The sequence below is a fragment of the Mobula birostris genome, chromosome 3 (assembly GCF_030028105.1).
Source record: "Mobula birostris isolate sMobBir1 chromosome 3, sMobBir1.hap1, whole genome shotgun sequence".
In the NCBI taxonomy this organism is placed as follows: Eukaryota; Metazoa; Chordata; class Chondrichthyes; order Myliobatiformes; family Myliobatidae; genus Mobula; species Mobula birostris.
Window position 1 is genome coordinate 1,382,357 of NC_092372.1, and position 19,717 is coordinate 1,402,073.

At 42.9% G+C, this 19,717-nt stretch overlaps 1 protein-coding gene across 2 annotated transcripts in view; it reads right to left on the reverse strand.

The window, feature by feature from the left end:
- Positions 1-19,717, reverse strand: part of LOC140194846 (NACHT, LRR and PYD domains-containing protein 3-like) — a 106,321-nt gene that overhangs the window by 73,620 nt on the left and 12,984 nt on the right. For both annotated transcript variants that reach the window (XM_072252122.1, XM_072252121.1), the window contains exons 2-3: positions 18,956-19,041; positions 5,468-5,561 (exon numbers count right to left, since the gene is read on the reverse strand). In XM_072252122.1, the coding sequence (XP_072108223.1) occupies positions 5,468-5,477 (10 nt within the window). In that variant the 5' untranslated portion in view covers positions 5,478-5,561; positions 18,956-19,041. The remainder of the gene's footprint in view (positions 1-5,467; positions 5,562-18,955; positions 19,042-19,717) is intronic.

A 19,717-nucleotide genomic window follows, 5' to 3' on the forward strand; every position in this document is an offset into this window, starting at 1 on the left:
ACACGAGTCACCCCAACCACAATCTATTCCAGCTGCTGCTATCCTGGAAACAGTACCGCAGCACAAAAGCCAGGAGCAGCACGCTCCAGGACAGCTTCTTCCACCAGGCCATCAGACTGATTAACTTGAATTGAGTGTTACATGGTTACATTCTATGTTACATTGACCGTTCTATTTATTATAAGTTATTATAAATTACTGTGATTGCATATTGCACATTTAGATAGAGACATAACTTGCAGATTTTTCCGACTCGTGTGTAAATGATGTAAGAAGTAAAGCCAATTCAATTCTGATCAATCCTGTCACTGATGATTTTTTAAAAGCTCCATCTTTGTCCGGTGTCCTTTACTTGTGTAACATTTTGCGAGTTTTTGTCTTATGCCACTGGAATTTGTTTTTGCAACATTTCGGTCTTTAACTTAAGTGTCTGTTCTATCTGTTTTGTGTAACAACCTGGTAATGAGGTCACTGACACACAAGCCAATTACACATTCTCATTCACTCACAAGTGGTCCAATCCAACCATTTGACTTCCATTACCATTTGCGTCATACATAATAGTTGTTCATACATTGTTGACATCGATGAGGACCTCAACACCATTATGATGGTGTCAAGACTAGAGCTTGATTTGGATTTAAGTGAGGGAGAGTTGCGTAGCGTCAGCCTCACTCTCTCTTCCCAATTCCCATCTGGATCCAGTGGCAAGACCGAGTCGAGACATGATAATACATTCCTGGAGGCAATCTAAACGGTCGGCACTTAGACAGCCCCAGGCAGTTCGCTTCGGGAAAGAGGGGTAATAGTGGATATGACGCTGGAGAAGTAATGATGGGAACAATGAAATGGCAGGTGATCTAAATAATTATTTTGCTTCAGTCTTCACTGTGGAGAACACCACAGTCTGCCTGAAATTGTACAGTGTCGGGGCAGGATTGACTGTAGTTGCTATTACTAATGAGAAGGTGTTGGGTACTTGAAAAGTCTTAAGGTAGATAGGCCACCCAGACCAGATGGGCTATGCCCCATTTCATGAAAGAGGCAGCTGAAGACATTATGGAGACATTGATAGTGATTATTTAGGAAGCACTAGAATTTGGAATGATGTCCGAGGACTAGAACATTACAGAAGTTACCCTGCTCCTTAAGAAGAGAGGGACGACAAAGAAGGGAAATTATAGGCCATTTACCTGACTTCAGTGGTTGAGGAATTGTTGGGGTCCATTACTAAGAATGATGTTTTGGGATACTTGCAGGCACATGGTCAAGTAAGCCAAAGTCAGCATGGTTTCCTTAAGGAAATATCTCCGCCTGACAAGTCTCCTGTCATTTTTGAGGAAATAACTGAGAAGATAGACAAATGAGATTCAGCGGATGTTTGATAGTTGGATATGCAGGAGGCCATTGATAAGGTGCTGCACAATCGAGAGGCCGCTTAACAAGATAAAAGCTCATGGTATCACAGGAAATATGGAAACATAAAAAGATTGCCTGATCGGCAGGAGGCAAGGAGTGGAGACAAAGGTGTATTTTCTGATTGGCCGCCGGTGGCTGGCAATGTTTCTCGGGGGTCAGTATTGGAATTGCTTATTTTCACGTTCAAAGCTCCGAGTTGCAAAGGGAATTGTAAGTCCTCTTGCAGGGTTCCCTGAAGGCGAGTTTATAAGTTCTGTCCATGAGGAGGAAGGAAAATGGAACGTCAGCATTCATTTCAAGACGGCTAATACAAAAGCAAAAACTGCCGTGCCAAGCCTTTTTAAGGCACGTATGGCTCCCCAAGCGTTAATTTGAGCAGTTTTGGGTCCCTTACCTAAAATAAAACGTGCTGACATTGGAGAAGGTTCACAGGTGTTCACAAAAATGATTGTAGTATTTAATGGCTTATCGTATGAGGAGCGTTTGATGGCTCAGGGTCTGTTCAAACTAAAATGAACGATGATTTCATTGACACCCATCATATGTTGAAAGGTCGAGATAGGGTGGATGGTGCGAGGATGGTTCGTGTACTTGGGGAATCTGGAACCAGAGGTCGTAACCTCACAAAGCAGGGACGCCCATTTAGAACGGAGGTGAGGAGGAATTTCTTTAACCAGAGTGTGGTGAATCTGTGGAATTCCTAGTCACGGGCAGCTATGGAAGGCCATGTCACTGGGTCTGTTTACGGCTGAGGTTAGTCGATTCTCGTCAGGACGTGAAGGTTACGGGGAGAAGACAGGAGAATAGGGTTGAGAGGGAAATGGATCAGACGTGATCAAGTGGCGGAGCAGACTCGATGTGCCCGATGGATGAATTCTGCGTCATGTCTCATGGCCTTCTCTAAGGAAGGATTTGCTGGTCTTCCAGAGGATCTACAGGAGGTTTTCGAGAATGATCCCGGGAGTGAAGGTGTTCATGCATGAAGAGCGTTTGATGCCGTTACGCCTGTACATGTCACGATGGAGTTTAGAAGAATGGGGGGGGGGAATTGCATTGAAACCTATTGAATATTGAAAGGCCAAAATAGACTGGAGATGGAGAGGATATTTCCTATAATGAGGGAGTTTAGGATCAGGGGGCAAAATTTGGATTAGACGGGGCTCTCTTTTTAACAGTGATGAGGAGCAATTTGCTTAACTGGAGGGTAATGATTCTGTGAAGTTATTTGCTGCTCGACTATATTTTTTTTTTGCGGCACTGAAGGATCAGGTCTGGACTATTTTTCTTCTCTCGTGACTGTATCATACTGACATCTTTATATTTTTGATACAGGTGTCCCCCGCTTTTCGAACGTTTGCTTTATGAAACCTTGCTGTTACGAAACACCTACATTAGCTACCTGTTTTCACCCTGAGCAGCCAAGTTCCTCCCCTGGAACTGCATTCTAGCCAGCATTGCTTAAACACTTGCCTGTGAGCAGCCGTTAGCAAGATGAGTTCTAAGGTATTGGAAAAGCCTAAAAGAGCTCGTAAGGGTGTTACACTTAGAGTAAAACTAGACATAATTTAAGCGTTTTGATCATGGTGGACGAAGTAAGGACAAAGTGAATTTGGCTTGTGGAAGCTGACGAAGATGATGTTGAAGAGGTTTTGGCATCCCATGACCAAGAACTGATAGATGAAGAGCTGATGCAATTGGAAGAGGAAAGGACAACAATCGAAACCGAATGCAATAGCAAACGGACCGAAAGTGAAGTCGTCCAGGAACTGAATGTGAAGCAACTGCATGAGATTTTCGCAGCAATGATTGCAGAAAAGTATGATTTTAATTTTGAAAGGGTACGTAGGCTTAGGGGATATTTGCAGGATGGTTTGAATGCTTACAAAGAACTGTATGATAGAAAAATATGCAAGGCTATCAGTCAAGCATACTGTCGTTTTTCAAGCCTTCCACATCAGCCACAGCAGATTGCCGATTGCATCGCCTCTGATCTGGGCCGACATTTACGTGCAGGGCGGCACCTAATTAATGAGCTTGTATATTTCGGCTTTTTTCTTAAAGATGTGTTGGGTACGTCCCGGCTACCGCTGCACCACTGCATTCTCCACGGATGGGTATCGGTCGGCAGCCTGGAGTTTGGGACCTCTGCACCACCTCAACCTCCGACAACTCAGCCTAACAAACCACCATCAGTGTGCTCGGGCTGTCTTCCCGATTCCCGTAAGTGATACAACACTGTACATACATTATTTCTACTTTATGTAGGCTGTGCATTTTTACGCGTTATTATGCGAAAAACCCATTTAAGATCTCCCCCATTTCTTTTGGTTCCGCACATAGCCGACCACCCTGATCTTCAAGAGGACCAATTTTATCCCTTACAATCCTTTTACTCTTAATATACCTGTAAAAGCTCTTTGGATTATCCTTCACTTTGACTGCTAAAGCAACCTCATGTCTTCTTTTAGCCCTCCTGATTTCCTTCTTAAGTATTTTCTTGCACTTTTTATACTCCTCAAGCACCTTATTTACTCCCTGTTTCCTATACATGTCATACAACTCTCTCTTCTTCTTTATCAGAGTTGCAACATCCCTTGAGAATCAAGGTTCCTTATTCCTATTCACCTTGCCTTTAATCCTGACAGGAACATACAAGCTCTGCACACTCAAAATTTCTCCTTTGAAGGCTTCCCATTTACTGATCACATCCTTGCCAGAGAACAACCTGTCCCAATCCACGCCTTTTAGATCCTTTCTCATTTCTTCAAATTTGGCCTTCTTCCAGTTTAGAACCTCAACCCTAGGACCAGATCTATCCTTGTCCATGATCAAGTTGAAACTAATGGTGTTATGATCACTGGAACCAAAGTGTTCCCCTACACACACTTCCGTCACTTGTTCTAACTCGTTTCCTAATAGGAGATCCAATATTGCATCTCCTCTAGTTGGTACCTCTATATATTGATTTAGAAAACTTTCCTGAACACATTTTACAAACTTTAACCCATCTAGACCCCTAACAGTATGGGAGTCCCAATCAATATGTGGAAAATTAAAATCCCCTACCACCACAACTTTATGTTTCCTGCAGTTGCCTGCTATCTCTCTGCAGATTTGCTCCTCCAATTCTTGCTGACTATTGGGTGGTTGCATGTAATTGCATTCATTACACTATTGGCCAGAAGAGCTATTTTGTTGAAATGGAAAGATGCTTCTGCTCCCACTTTGATACAATGGTTCTCTCAGGTGATGCTATGTCTTAGTTTGGAGAAAATCAGAAGTCGAGCTTTTGATCCGATTTGATTTTGAGAAAAGGTGGGGTTCATTTGCCCATTACTATCATTTGATTTGAGTTAATTAATATGCTTTCCTTCTGATTCTTGTTTAAATGGATTTGAGTTGGCAAATGGCTGTTTTTCTTTTATGGAAGCTTTTATGACGTACTGCTCTGGGGTTGTGCTCCCAATGAGATTTTTTTCTCAGTTTTTTTTAGTTAGTAGGTGTTTTTTTTTCTTTCAAAAAATACATTTTTAACACCTTATTTTTTAAATTATTAGTGACATATTGTTTAGCTTAGTTAATCAGTTATTTGCTAATCTAATTCTTTATTGTATATATTGACTTGATTAGTGCATTTTGTTTTTGTTGATCTTTAATGATGATTAATAAAAATGTTAAAAATGAAAAAAAAAGAAACAGACCCTGTCTATTCCCTGGACTCTTACATTGCCCATAAAAACCGTTGTCATAATGCTGTTGGCGTTTCATCCATATCTGCCTGATTCAGGACATCCTGATCCCTTACCTCATAAAGCTTTGCATGGGGAGAAGAGTAATTCGACCTGTTCCTGTGCTGTACTCTGTTCCTGTGCCTGTGCCTGTTTGATTGTTCCAGTACTCAAGGCCGCTTTACAGGATTGATGAACACATTAGATGGCATTTCTCTCTGTTCCCCTTAGCGCCCGTGTATGTCTCTTTCACTGGTCTTTTTGGCTATATTTGCACCAACAGGACAAACGTTTAATTGTACAGATCCCAGTGATCATACCTGTGTCCATTCTGATTCTGACTGATGATTACTGATTGTTGTCTTCTTGTTTACACTTTTATCCCGGTGCAGGAGCCTCCATCTGCTGGTGATTCTATGAATTACACACAACAAGCAGACAGTAAGTCATTGAGAGCAGGATTACTTTGCAAGGTATGATTGTATCTCCATCCTCTGTATCAGAGCAGCAGTTGGCTTAGGGACCAAGCTTCCCCCATTACCATCAATTTCCACGTCATGTCTGTGTGTCTGTCCAGTGATATCTAGCACATCCCAATGATAGAGTCACAGTGCAATACCCGATGGAATCAGACACTTTGGCCCACCGAGACCATGCTGACGATGATGCCCACCATGATGGTCCTAATTTCCTGTGATGGGCCCACATCCCTCCATGCCATGCCCCTCCATGTACTCGTGCAAACTGCTTCTGCCACTTCCTGCGACATCTCACTCCACATAATCAGCAGCCTCTGCGTGAAGAATATTGCTGTTCATATTCCTTAGAAATCTTTCCCTCTCACCCTAAATTGAATTCTCTCATTTTGGTCTCCATCTACGAAAAGGAAACCTGCGAAGAGTTCTGTCACTGAACCAGGTTCATTAGCTTGTACTAGATACGGTATGGCAGATCTCCCAGCTGGCCCATCCACACAGTAAGTCAGAAATCCTTCCCGGACAACAAGCATATTTTGCCCTGTTTAACATATTTGAATCAGGAGGTGAGAATCAATATTAGGGAAGTTGATGTCAACAAAGACAATGACTCTGCGATATTTGCATCTTTCCAAAACATGTCAACTTATCTGCTCCTCATTGTTCCGGTGGGCTTTTTAGTGGTGGTGGGGGGTTGGGACTATAGAATCCACTGAGAGTGATTACTCTTTCCCTTCTCTGATTTTCACCCACACTAGACACCCCCTCCCCCTTCATTTCTGCAGCTGTGGATTACCAATTCCACTTGTCTTCCTTTCACTTCCCTCCATGTGCCTTTGAGACAAATAAACCCTGTTACATCAGACATCCAATCCTGCCTGTCTAACAGTCATGTCTGTGTAATGGTGATAACATGTATCATCCACAGACTGAACCAAGTTCTAAATTATTTTTATTTTAAATACTTATTGTACTGAAGCAAACACATTTCAACCCATCCAGTGATGTCCTTTCCACAGCCCATCATTCCACAGACTCTCTGACACCTACCTTTATATCAACTGCTCCACTATCTGACCTAACATTCTCTTTCCCATCCCCTGACCAACCAAGTTTAAACTGACCTCGGAAGCTCTACCAGTCCTGCCTAGAAGGACATTGGTTCATTCCAAGTACAGGTATAACCCATCCCTATGATACATTGTCAAATAGGAACATAATTTCCATCTAAATCACCCTTCTTCTTAATCACAGATTCATATGCACTGCAAATTTAATTAGCAGAAAAGTACTCAATGAGGCCTGGTGTATATAAATGTAAATTATTTGTTGGCAATTGCTAGTTTGGACTGAAGGAGAAGTGCTGTTGGATGGTTCTGGGGTTCTCCATGGGAGCTATCCGGCTGTACCTCTGCTTAACAACGGACTAGGCTTACTGGACTAACTTGAATGTTGAAATGCCAAGCATAAGCAATTGTCAATACTTGGCAATTTTCCTCAAATAGAAACCATAGAAACCATAGAAACTACAGCACAGAAACAAGCCTTTTGGCCCTTCTTGGCTATGCCGAACCATTTTCTGCCTAGTCCCACTGACCTGCACATGGACCATATCCCTTCATACACCTCCCATCCATGTATCTGTCCAATTTATTCTTAAATGTTAAAAAAGAACCCGCATTTACCACCTCTTCTGGCAGCTCATTCCATACTCCCACCACTCTCTGTGTGAAGAAGCCCCCACTAATGTTCCCTTTAAACCTTTCCCCCCCCCCACCCTTAACCCATGTCCTCTGGTTTTTTTCTCCCCTTGCCTCAGTGGAAAAAGCCTACTTGCATTCACTCTATCTATACCCATCATAATTTTATATACCTCTATCAAATCTCCCCTCATTCTTCTACACTCCAGGGAATAAAGTCCTAACCTATTCAACCTTTCTCTGTAACTGAGTTTCTCAAGTCCCGGCAACATCCTTGTAAACCTTCTCTGCACTCTTTCAACCTTATTTATATCCTTCCTGTAATTTGGTGACCAAAACTGAACACAATACTCCAGATTCGGCCTCACCAATGCCTATACAACCTCATCATAACATTCCAGCTCCTATACTCAATACTTTGATTAATAGATTAATAAAGGCCAATGTACCAAGAGCTCTCTTTACGACCCTATCTACCTATGACGCCACTTTTAGGGAATTTTGTATCTGTATTCCCAGATCCCTCTGTTCTACTGCACTCCTCAGTGCCTTACTATTAACCCTGTATGTTCTACCTTGGTTTGTCCTTCCAACGTGCAATACCTCACACTTGTCTGTATTAAACTCCATCTCCCATTTTTCAGCCCATTTTTCCAGCTGGTCCAAGTCCCTCTGCAGGCTCTGAAAACCTTCCTCACTGTCTACTACACCTCCAATCTTTGTATCATCAGCAAATTTGCTGATCCAATTTACCACATTATCATCCAGATCATTGATATAGATGACAAGTAACAATGGACCCAGCACTGATCCCTGTGGCACACCACTAGTCACAGGCCTCCACTCAGAGAAGCAATTCTCGACCACTACTCTTTGGCTTCTTCCATTGAGCCAATGTCTAATCCAATTTACCACCTCTAATTTTCCTAACTAACCTCCCATGCGGGACCTTGTCAAAGGTCTTACTGAAGTCCATGTAGACAATATCCACTGCCTTCCCTTCATCCACTTTCCTGGTAACCTCCTCAAAAAACTCCAATAGATTGATCAAACATGACCTACTACGCACAAAGCCATGTTGACTTTCTCTAATAAGTCCCTGTCTATCCAAATGCTTGTAGATTCTGTCTCTTAGTACTCCCTCCAATAATTTACCCACTACCAATGTTAAACTCACCGGCCTATAATTTCCCGGATTACTTTTCGATCCTTTTTTAAACAACGGAACAACATGAGCCACTCTCCAATCCTCCGGCACCTCACCCATAGACAGCGACATTTTAAATATTCCTGCCAGGGCCCCAGCAATTTCAACACTAGTCTCCTTCAAGGTCCGAGGGAACACTCTGTCATGCATTTCTCATCAAAGAATCAGCGGAGGGTGAGTGCTCTGGGAATGGAACCAATAAATGAAATAAACAGATAAAAACCAATTCACTGGTCTGCAGAAAAAGCAGATTTATTCCATCCTCATGTTGTTTTAGGATCTATAATAGTGAAAAAGAGAGTGAATTGTGTTTAAAGTTTCAAACACAACTTGCTACGTGTGTGATTCTCACAGCTATGGAAAAATATGCACCATAATATTTAATTTGGAGTTGCTTCATGTGCAAATATGAACAATGGTGCTCGTAGTTTCCATCTACAATCTTACATGCAAGGTTTCAAAAGTAAATTGTGGACATTCACTGAGAATATAGCACATTGCTCATGCTAATGAATTGACAATGTGATACAATAATTGAAATCAGTTCACAGCACATAGTTTCACCAATGAATGAGTTATGAAAGAAGAGCCCCAGACATGAGACTAATCTCTTGACACCATTTGTAAGAGTTTTTTAGCTGCTTCCAATCAGTCATGTCAAGTGTGTGATGGAATACGTTTCACTTTCCTGGGGAGGAGTATGTCCTCACAGTTATTTTGCAAATCCATTGTTACTGTGAACAGGTAGGAAAGTGGAACTGAGGCTAAGACAGATAGATCGATACTTTTCGACCCCAAAGGAAACTGAAGTGTCACCGTAGCATTACAAATGCATAAATATTAAAAGAGAAGTAAGAAAGAAGGAAAAATAAGTTACCTCAAACAATCTAACTGAAGGGGATATCCACCTCCCAAGTTATAGATTGACTCATTAGAGAGCTTAATGGCCGAGGGATAGAATGACTTCATAAAACACTCTTTGGAGCAGTGCATGCCTTAGCCATCACTGAAGGTGCTCCTCTGTTCAGCCAAGGTGACATGCAGAGGGTGAGAAACATTGTCCAGAATTGCCAGGATTTTCCATAGCATCCTTTGTTCTAACTCAGCCTCCAGTGTGTTCACTTTGACTCATATAACAGAGCCAGGCTTTCTAATCAGTTTATTGAGCCTGTTGGCATCACCCGTTTGATGCCATTGCCTCAGCACACCAACGCATAGAAAATTGTTCTGACAACAACAGACTGGTAGAACATGTGAAGGAGGGACCTGCATACTACAAAGGACCTCAGTCTCCAGAGCAAGTAGAGGTGTCTCTACCCTCCTCGTACACAGCCACTGTGTTGGTGCTCCACACAAGCCTGTCATCCAGGTACTGGTAGATCCCCACCACATCCATACCCTCACCATCAATAGTAACAGGGAGCAGTGCTGGCTTAGTCTTCCTAAAGCCCATCACCATCTGCTTTGTCTTACTGACGTTAAGCTGCTGATGATTCAGCTTGCACCTTTTGAGAAAGTCCTCCACCAGGGCCCAGTACTCATCCAACCATCTTCCCTTTACCCACCCATTGCTGAGACAGCAGAGAATTTCTGCCGATGACATGGCTTAGGGTTGTATCTGAAGTCCGAGCTAGGTACAGGGTAAACAGGAAGGGATGCAATGTAGTCCCCTGTGGGGCCACAGTGCTGCTCATAGCCATGTCTGACACACAGCTCTGAAGCTGCACAAACTGTGGTCTGCCAGTCAGGTAGACCCACATAGTCCAATGGAGCATCGAATGGTCAAATGGCCACATCACTGGGCTTACGTACATTATGCTCACTGTATGAGGATTATGATGGAACAGTAACTATGGGTCTTGCCACTGTGACGGGATCCTGAATTACCCCTGTGAACTGTGCTTTTGAAGAGAGAGAGAGTTATTTAACACCAACAGCTTGTTTATAAAAGAGAGAGAGAGAGAGACGAAGACTAACGGTTAGACTGTCACTTTAAGGCACTGGAAGTAACTTTGGATTTCTACTGAGTTGGAGTTGGAGACAGCACCGAGCAGCTCGTAAGTTGCCATGGTGACCGAAGGCAGTGTTATTTAATGGACACTTGATGTTATGATTTTCGGCAGGCTGTTGATACTCCTTCAAGGACTTTTTGCCTGCTTGTATTCCTTCACAGAGAGAGGAAGGGGAAGTTAATTGAGTGACAGTTGATGCTCAGCATGGGAAGATAAAATAGGAGGTCAGATGATACAGACCTCAGACACATGTTTGGACACTGAATGAGCATTGTTGTGCCGCAGGAAAAGTTGGTTTTGGAGGATCGATCAGGCGGATTGATCCAATTGCCCTTGCAGTGGAAAGAGGAAAAGGGTTGACTGGTGGGGAGATGTCCATGTGTCCACCCTCGCCTGGGGGATAGCTCCACCACAGAAAACGAGTCCCCTTTGTTAAGGTCACAGTCGGTGACTTTTAAAGGATTTCGAAGGACAACAAGAAGATCGACGGTGTCAGCTCACCTGAAGACTCAAATCTCTCCCTCTCCCTCTCTCCATCACTACTCAACTCAATACCATGAACTGAACTGAACTGAACTTTACTCATCATCATAAGACTGTATCTTTTTACCCCTAGACTTAAAGAAGCTTGGTTTTTCATACATATATTTCCATACTTACTGATATACTTACATATATATATAATCATTGCTAACCTGTTTGATTTATCTATATTTATATTACTGTATTGTGTAGTTACTAATAAATATTGTTAGTTTATAGCAATACTGGACTCCAAAGTGTTTTCCATCTCTGCTGGTTCTTTATTCCCGTCACAGGGTTCGTGACAAAATTGGGGCCTTTGTCCGCGATATTAACAAGTTGGTCAGGAGGCTGGTTTGAATTGATTGGGGAAAATTCCTTTTGATTTGGTTGTGTGGAAATACAGCTGAAATGGATGTTATTGTTGAGGAGTTTATGTTGGAACCAACCCCGGAAGCGATGGATGATGCTGCAAGGGTTGTGCTGTTGGGAATTGCTGAAAAGTTAAAACTAAAGGTGACCACTAAAATGAGGAAAGCTCAGATGCAAATGATAATAGTCCAGCATTATATAGATAAGTGAATGTTTGATGAGGAGGTGAGTTGTTTGTTGGAAGGAAACCTTCTGAGGATGAGGTTCAGTTGAAATTACAATTGAAATTAAAACAGCTCGAGGCTGTTGAAGCAGAAAAGAGGAGGGTCCGTGAGGCTAGAGAGGTAGCAAAACAGAGAAAAGAGGCAGCAGAACGGAGAGCAGAGGCAGAAAAACAGAGACAGCTCGAGAGAGAGAATTAGCAACGTGAAGATCACGTGGCAGGAAGACAGAGACAGTTTAAAAGGGAGAAGTTGCAGCAGAGAGGTTTAGTGTCAAACCCTGATGATTTTTACAGCTCAGAAGGGCTTGCTTTGTGTGATGAATTTAAAAGGTGTTCCTGTTGATGTAAGGGCATGCCCAGATGCAGAGGATGCCGCTGCCTTGCAGGGGTCTGATAAGAAAGCAGACGAAGTTGTTTTAACCCACAAACTTGAGTTTACTCCAGATGAGAGTTTGCCAGAAAATAGTTGGGAGGTTCGGGGTGACCTTGAATTTGAAACTGGGACAAGTGATGACAGCCCAGAAGAGGCAGTTGTTCCGATTGAATGTGTTCAGGTTGTGGAAGCACCTGTAAGTTCACAGGATTCTGAACCTTATGTTAAGGCTCAGTTAAAGTCTGAAGTGTCTGACGTGGTTGAAAAGGAATGCAGTCTTTGTGTGTCAGATGATCTTGGTTCAGTGAATAAGGGGTTAACTTTGGTACCAGTGGATTGTGAGGATTCTCAGTCACTTGTATTAGACCGTGTTTTAAAAGTTGGTGAAGAAGTGGAAATTGATGAGGTCAGTGTTGCTGAAAATAATGGCAAAAGTGCTGTTCCTGAACTTTTGGATAAAGTGCTGGAAAAGGTTGGATTGGTTGTGCGACCTTTGACCCTGCTTGCAGGACAGAGGCCTGCTGAGAAGGGATGTGCTCCTCTGTTGAATTTTGTTTAGTCATTTGAGCACCTGCAAGGTTATAATGTTATTCAGTGTAATGTTGTGGAGAAGAAGGAGGGAGTTTGTTATGGTTTTGGAGTGGAAGTTGCTATGGAAGCAAGTCATAGTGAAGGTCGGAGAAAGTTGATAAAGGGATTGTTTGGCCTCTTTCATAATGTACACATGATTCTCATATGCCTGATAATGGTGCTAAGTTTAGTAAACAATGGAGGCATGTTGACACCTCTCCAAGATAAGAGTGTTTCAGCTATTCAGCTGATGAGTAAGCAGCTTGTTGAGTTCTATGATAGCAAAACCAGAGGCTTAAATTATGATGATGTGTCACAGACTTTTCTACCTTCCAGATTTCAGCAGGACTTAGTGGGTATTACAGCTGATCAGAGTAAGGTGTATGAGAAAGGTTTGTCTTTATTGAGGAAGGAATGTATAGAGGAACAGAAGCAAGATTGTGAAATGGTGGCTTTTTGTGAAATGGAGTACATTCAGCCAGAGACTCATTCCACCGAGATGCAACGTCATAGAAGTCATTCCTGCTTGTGGCCATCAAACTCTACAATTCTTCCCTTGGAGAGTCAGACACCCTGAGCCATAGGCTGGTCCTGGACTTATTTCCATGTGGCATATTTTATATATTATTATTTAATTATTTATGGTTTTATATTGCTATATTTTTACTCTATTCTTGGTTGGTGCAACTGTAACGAAAACCAATTTCCCTCGGGATCAATAAAGTATGACTATGTCTATCTCTATGTCTATGTTAAGGAACATAGCTCTCACAGGAGAGGAGGTTCAGTGAGAGTCAGGAGGATATTACCTTAAAGATGGGGTGTTGATGAGGAGGTGGAGACCAGCCACTGTGCCTGCAAGTCACGTGGTGGTTCTGAAAGTTTACAGAGCTGAAATTTTAAACATGGCTTACAGTATGTCTTTAGGTGGACCCCATGGAGTGAGAAAGAAAGACAGTAAATTGGATTGTGAAGGAATTTTACTGGCCTAGTTTAAGGAAGAATGTAGTGAATTGTGTGGGCCCATTGCGAAAGACTGTAGCTGGTTATCAGTACGTGTTAACAATTGTGTGTGCTGTGTCTAGGTCCCCTGAAGCAATGTCTTTTGAAAACATCTAGGCCAAGACTGTGGTAACAGCATTCAGTAAGTTTTTCACACTGGTAGGTCTGCCCAGAGAAATTCAATTTGACCAGGGCAGTAACTTTACTTCGGGAACATTCCAGGGGATAGTTAGAGAATTGGAAGCTTAAGCACATGGTGTCATCTACATATCATACAGAGTCCAAGGGAGGCTTGGAACAGTTCAACTCAACTCTTAGGACCATGATTAAAGTACATTGTGTGAGAAATAGGAAAAATTGGGATGAGGGCTTCCCCTCCTCTTATTTATTGTTGAAGATTCGATTCAGAAGGCATTGGAGGGTAGTTTGTTGAAACCTGTATTCAGTTACAGGCCAAAAGGACCTTTGACCCTACTCAGAGAACTAGAATCTGATTTAGAAAGATGTGTCAGTGTGTTCAAGTATGTACTAAAATTCTGGAAGGGATTTAGTAAGCTTTGTGTCCTTGCAAAGGAAAGTTTACAAGATGGTCAAAGCAAAATAAGACACTTGTTTGCTAGAATTGCAGCTAGAAGAATTGTTATGGAACAAAATGGAGTCGTGGAATCTGATAATGGAGTGGAAAAATATTTTTACCCACTAAATCTAGTCTCACCAAAAAGTCAGAATTCCATTGTTTTGGAAAATATTACTGATAAGCTCCATCAGTTGGACCTTAAACTGCAAAAACAAGTAAAAGGACCAATTGACATTTTGAAATGGTGCGCAGGTGCAGTGCATCACGTCATTATAAATTCAGCCCAGCCTATGAAACGGCATCTTCACAGAGTGAACTTTGAGAAAAGTAAAATGGTTGAAGAAGAAATTAGAAACAAGAAAGAACAAGGAAAGAGAATGGATGACTGTATTGATAGAGTGGGGAAGGCTAAATACCTTATCAAGATTGACTTATTAAAAGGATACCGGGGTGTTCCTTTGACAGAGAGGGCTAAAGATATACCAGCATTTGTGACACTGTCTAGACTGTATGAATACAATGTTTTACCCTTCAGGATGAAAAATGCTCCAGAAACATTTCAAAGAATAATCAATTCTGTGATTAGAGGGTTAGAAAGCACAGAAGTTCTTATCAATGATTTAGTGGTCTGGAATGACACGTAGGAAGAGCATATTGCAGCTGTAGAGAAATTGTTTGACAGACTTTCCAAGCCACTCTTACCGTGAACCTCGCTAAAAGTGAGATTGGCCAGGCCACAGTTGCATATCTGGGTTATGTGGTGAGCCAGTGCCAAATGGCTCCTGTGCAGGCCAATGTTCAAGCTATTGATATTGATGAGGTTCCTGTTCTGACTGGCAAGAAGCTTTAAGAAGGTTTTTAGGAATGGTTGGGTATTATCATAAGTTATGTAAGGACTTTGCTGACATCGCTCTACCCCTAACAAAACTCCTGAGGAAGAGTGAAAGATTTGTATGGAGTGATCTTTGCCAGGAGGCATTTGAACATCTGAAAGGGATACAGAGAGAGATGATGAGAAATAAATTAAGGGAGTTGGGAATGCAGGAATTCACATTAAAAGGGTTGCTGGGCATGGGTGAGAGAGCACAAGTCCGGGTATTTTTAGCGTTTTTAAGGGCTACAGGGGTTTTTTATAGAATATGACGAATAAACAGGAATAGGATACTAGGATGGTCAAAAATGGGAGGGTGAAGTGTAGGTTTGTATATGTGTGTGTGTGTGTGTGTGTGTGTGTGTGTGTGTGTGCGTGCGATTGGGTGAAGGGATTTAGAATGTATGTCTAGTGCACATTCTGGAGCAGAGGGTGGCGGTAATGCACCATTAAGCTGGATGCCAACCGCCGTAAAACAAGATACAGACAGAGACAGACAGAACATCTGAAAGCCATCCTGTGTTATCAACCTGTGCTCAAAGCACCTGATTTTTCAAAGCCATTTTCTATAACAGGTGTTAGTGATGAAGCTGCTGGGGCAGTACTGATACAGGAAGGAGTGAATGACATTGAACATCCAGTAGCTTATTTATCAAAGAACTTTAATGTACACCAGAAAAATTATTCAACTGTTGAAAAGGAATTATTAGCATTTATTCTGGCCTTACAACATTTTGAGGCCTATGTTAAAAAAAAGAGACCTCAAAATCTTTCTGTTGCCCAGAGACCACTTGTGGTTTACATGGGTTATAATCCGTTGATGTTTCTAACTAAGATGAAGGATAAGAATAGAAGGTTGTTAAATTGGAGTCTGGTATTGCAGGAAGATGACAAAAATCAAACGTGAAATGTCGAGGGTCTGTTATAGCTGATTAGTTATCCAGATATTAGGTTGGAAACTGTACACATTTTTGCTCTGTCATCTGATGATTTTTACCTGTACTGTTTCAAACTCTGTAATTTACATTTAGGAAAAAAAAGTCATCTTCGTCAATTTTTTTTTTCCTCTGAGGAAGGGGAGTGTGACGGGATCCTGAATTACCCCTATGAACTGTGCTTTTGAAAAGAGAGAGAGAGAGAGAGTTATTTAACACCAACAGACTGTTTGTAAAAGAGAGAGAGACAAAGACTAAGGGTTGGACTGTCACTTTAAGGCACTGGAAGTAACTTTGGATTTCTACTGAGTTGGAGTTGGAGACAGCACCGAGCAGCTTACAAGTTGCCATGGTGACCGAAGGCAGTGTTATTTAATGGACACTCGATGTTATGATTTTCGGCAGGTTGTTGATACTTCTTCAAGGACTTTTTGCCTGCTTGCATTTCTTCACAGAGAGAGGAAGGAGGAGTTATTTTAGTGACAGCTGATGCTCAGCACGGGAAGATAAAATAGGTCAGATGATACAGACCTCAGACACATGTTGTGTCCGCAGAAAAAGTGGGTTTTGGAGGATCGATCAGGTGGATTATCCAATTGCTCTTGCAGTGGGAAGAGGAAAAGGGTTGACCGGTGGGGAGTTGTCTATGTGTCCACCCTCGCCTGGGGGGATAGCTCCACCACAGAAAACCGGTCCCCTTTGTTAAAGTCACAGTTGGTGACTTTTAAAGGATTTCGAAGGACAACGAGAAGATCGATGGCGTCAGCTCACCTGAAGACTCAAATCTCTCCCTCTCTCTCTCTCCGTCACTGCTCAACTCAATACCACGAACTGAACTTTACTCATCATCGTAAGACTGTATCTTTTTACCCCTAGACTTAAAGAAGCTTGGTTTTTCATACATATATTTCCACATTTACTGATATACTCACTTATATATATAATCATTGCTAACCTGTTTGATTTATCTATATTTATATTACTGTATTGCGAAGTTACTAATAAATATTGTTAGTTTATAGCAATGCTACACTCCAAAGTGTTTTCCCTCTCTGCTGGTTCTTTATTCCCGTCATGGGGTACGTGACACCACAGCCGCTCTTATGTACATTATGCTCACTGTATGAGGATTATGACGGAACAGTAACTATGGGTCTTGCCAGAGCTGCTCTTGACCAGAGTGTAGGTAACAATAAATGTACCCTCCCTATATTGGCGATAATGAAATGAAAAGTAATTAAATAATATGCTGACAACAGGAATTCTGCAGATGCTGGAAATTCAAGCAACACACATCAAAGTTGCTGGTGAACGCAGCAGGCCAGGCAGCATCTCTAGGAAGAGGTGCAGTCGATGTTTCAGGCTGAGACCCTTCGTCAGGACTAACTGAAGGAAGAGTTAGTAAGGGATTTGAAAGTTGGAGGGGGAGGGGGAGATCCAAAAGGATAGGAGAAGACAGGAGGCGGAGGGATAGAGCCAAGAGCTGGACAGGTGATAGGCAAAAGGGGATACGAGAGGATCATGGGACAGGAGGTCCGGGAAGAAAGACAAGGAGGGGGGGACCCAGAGGATGGGCAAGAGGTATATTCAGAGGGACAGAGGGAGAAAAAGGAGAGTGAGAGAAAGAATGTGTGCATAAAAATGAGTAGCAGATGGGGTACGAGGGGGAGGTAGGGCCTTAGCGGAAGTTAGAGAAGTCGATGTTCATGCCATCAGGTTGGAGGCTACCCAGACGGAATATAAGGTGTTGTTCCTCCAACCTGAGTGTGGCTTCATCTTTACAGTAGAGGAGGCTGTGGATGGACATGTCAGAATGGGAATGGGATGTGGAATTAAAATGTGTAGCCACTGGGAGATACTGCTTTCTCTGGCGGACAGAGCGTATATGTTCAGCAAAGCGGTCTCCCAGTCTGCGTCGGGTCTCGCCAATATATAAAAGGCCACATCGGGAGCACCGGACGCAGTATATCACCCCAGTCGACTCACAGGTGAAGTGTTGCCTCACCTGGAAGGACTGTTTGGGGCCCTGAATGGTGGTAAGGGAGGAAGTGTAAGGGCATGTGTAGCACTTGTTCCACTTACACGGATAAGTGCCAGGAGGGAGATCAGTGGGGAGGGATGGGGGGGACGAATGGACAAGGGAGTTGCGTAGGGAGCGATCCCTGCGGAATGCAGAGAGAGGGGGGGAGGGAAAGATGTGCTTAGTGGTGGGATCCCGTTGGAGGTGGTGGAAGTTACGGAGAATAATATGTTGGACCCGGAGGCTGGTGGGGTGGTAGGTGAGGACCAGGGGAACCCTATTCCTAGTGGGGTGGCGAGAGGATGGAGTGAGAGCAGATGTATGTGAAATGGGGGAGATGCGTTTAAGAGCAGAGTTGATAGTGGAGGAAGGGAAGCCCCTTTCTTTAAAAAAGGAAGACATCTCCCTCGTCCTAGAATGAAAAGCCTCATCCTGAGAGCAGATGCGGCGGAGACGGAGGAATTGCGAGAAGGGGATGGCATTTTTGCAAGAGACAGGGTGAGAAGAGGAATAGTCCAGATAGCTGTGAGAGTCAGTTCAAATCCCTTACTCACTCTTCCTTCAGTTAGTCCTGACGAAGGGTCTCGGCCTGAAACGTCGACTGCACCTCTTCCTAGAGATGCTGCCTGGCCTGCTGCGTTCACCAGCAACTTTGATGTGTGTTGCTTAAATAATATGCTGGCTGCTGTCCTTTCAGGAAGGGAACCTCCTCTCCAAATATCCATCAGGAAACCCCAACATTGGAGATCATTTATACCGTCCTCCTAGAAATGACTTAGTGATACTTTTAATACAATGGTATTTAGAAACAGGAAATGAGGCCGATCTTGCACGCAATGTCACATCACACAAACGTATAAACGAAACAAATTCCCATGTGCCGCCACCCTCCCGGGCCCCGGTCTCAGTGATCCCAGAAACTGAGATCAGTGCGAAGGGTGAACCAACCTCCTGCCACTGGAAACACTGGTGAGTGGAGATGGTCTGGGCTGCGCTGTCCTTAAAAATCCGTAGCTCTGGCTCGACGTTCAAAACTGCAAGGGAAGGGGGACAATTTCATTAATATTTCAAACAGCAGTGGGTGCGGGAGTAATACAGTACTAAGCAATTTTGTTAATTATAAACGAGGAAGAACACCTTTAAGAATCAATATGTCACATATCCATTGTCTATTTGATAATTTAGTAATTTCTGAGCATTATTGTTCAATTACTGTTCAGTGCCTTGACAGTGTGAGCGGACAGTGATGGAGAGGAAGACGATGGATGACTTCTCTCAGTATATTACCTCGTGTGTGCCCTCCTGATTCTGATTCCAGCAAGTCAGCGTTATGGTTGCAGAGGTAAATTAACAAACACGAGTAAGTTTCAGCTCCGTTTGGAAAACATTAACTAAGCTCACATCTAGCTCCTGGGCTCAGTGATTGCTCGGAATCAAGCTGTTCACTGCAACTTGGACTTTTGGAGTAAATTTGTCAGTTTACTCACTTTTCTTATGTCCATGTCTGGTAACAGTGACTATGCTTTGCTTGGCCCTTCTGTCTGTGCTTCAGAGGAAGCATAGCGAGATCAGGCCCGACACGATATTATGCTTCAGTCGCATTATACTTTTCACAACACAACTCGTTTATTACCCACAGCAAACTCCAGCTGATAGGGGCCGGGGTTACTGTAACATCACTGGCCCCCAGACACCAATAGAATGCACATT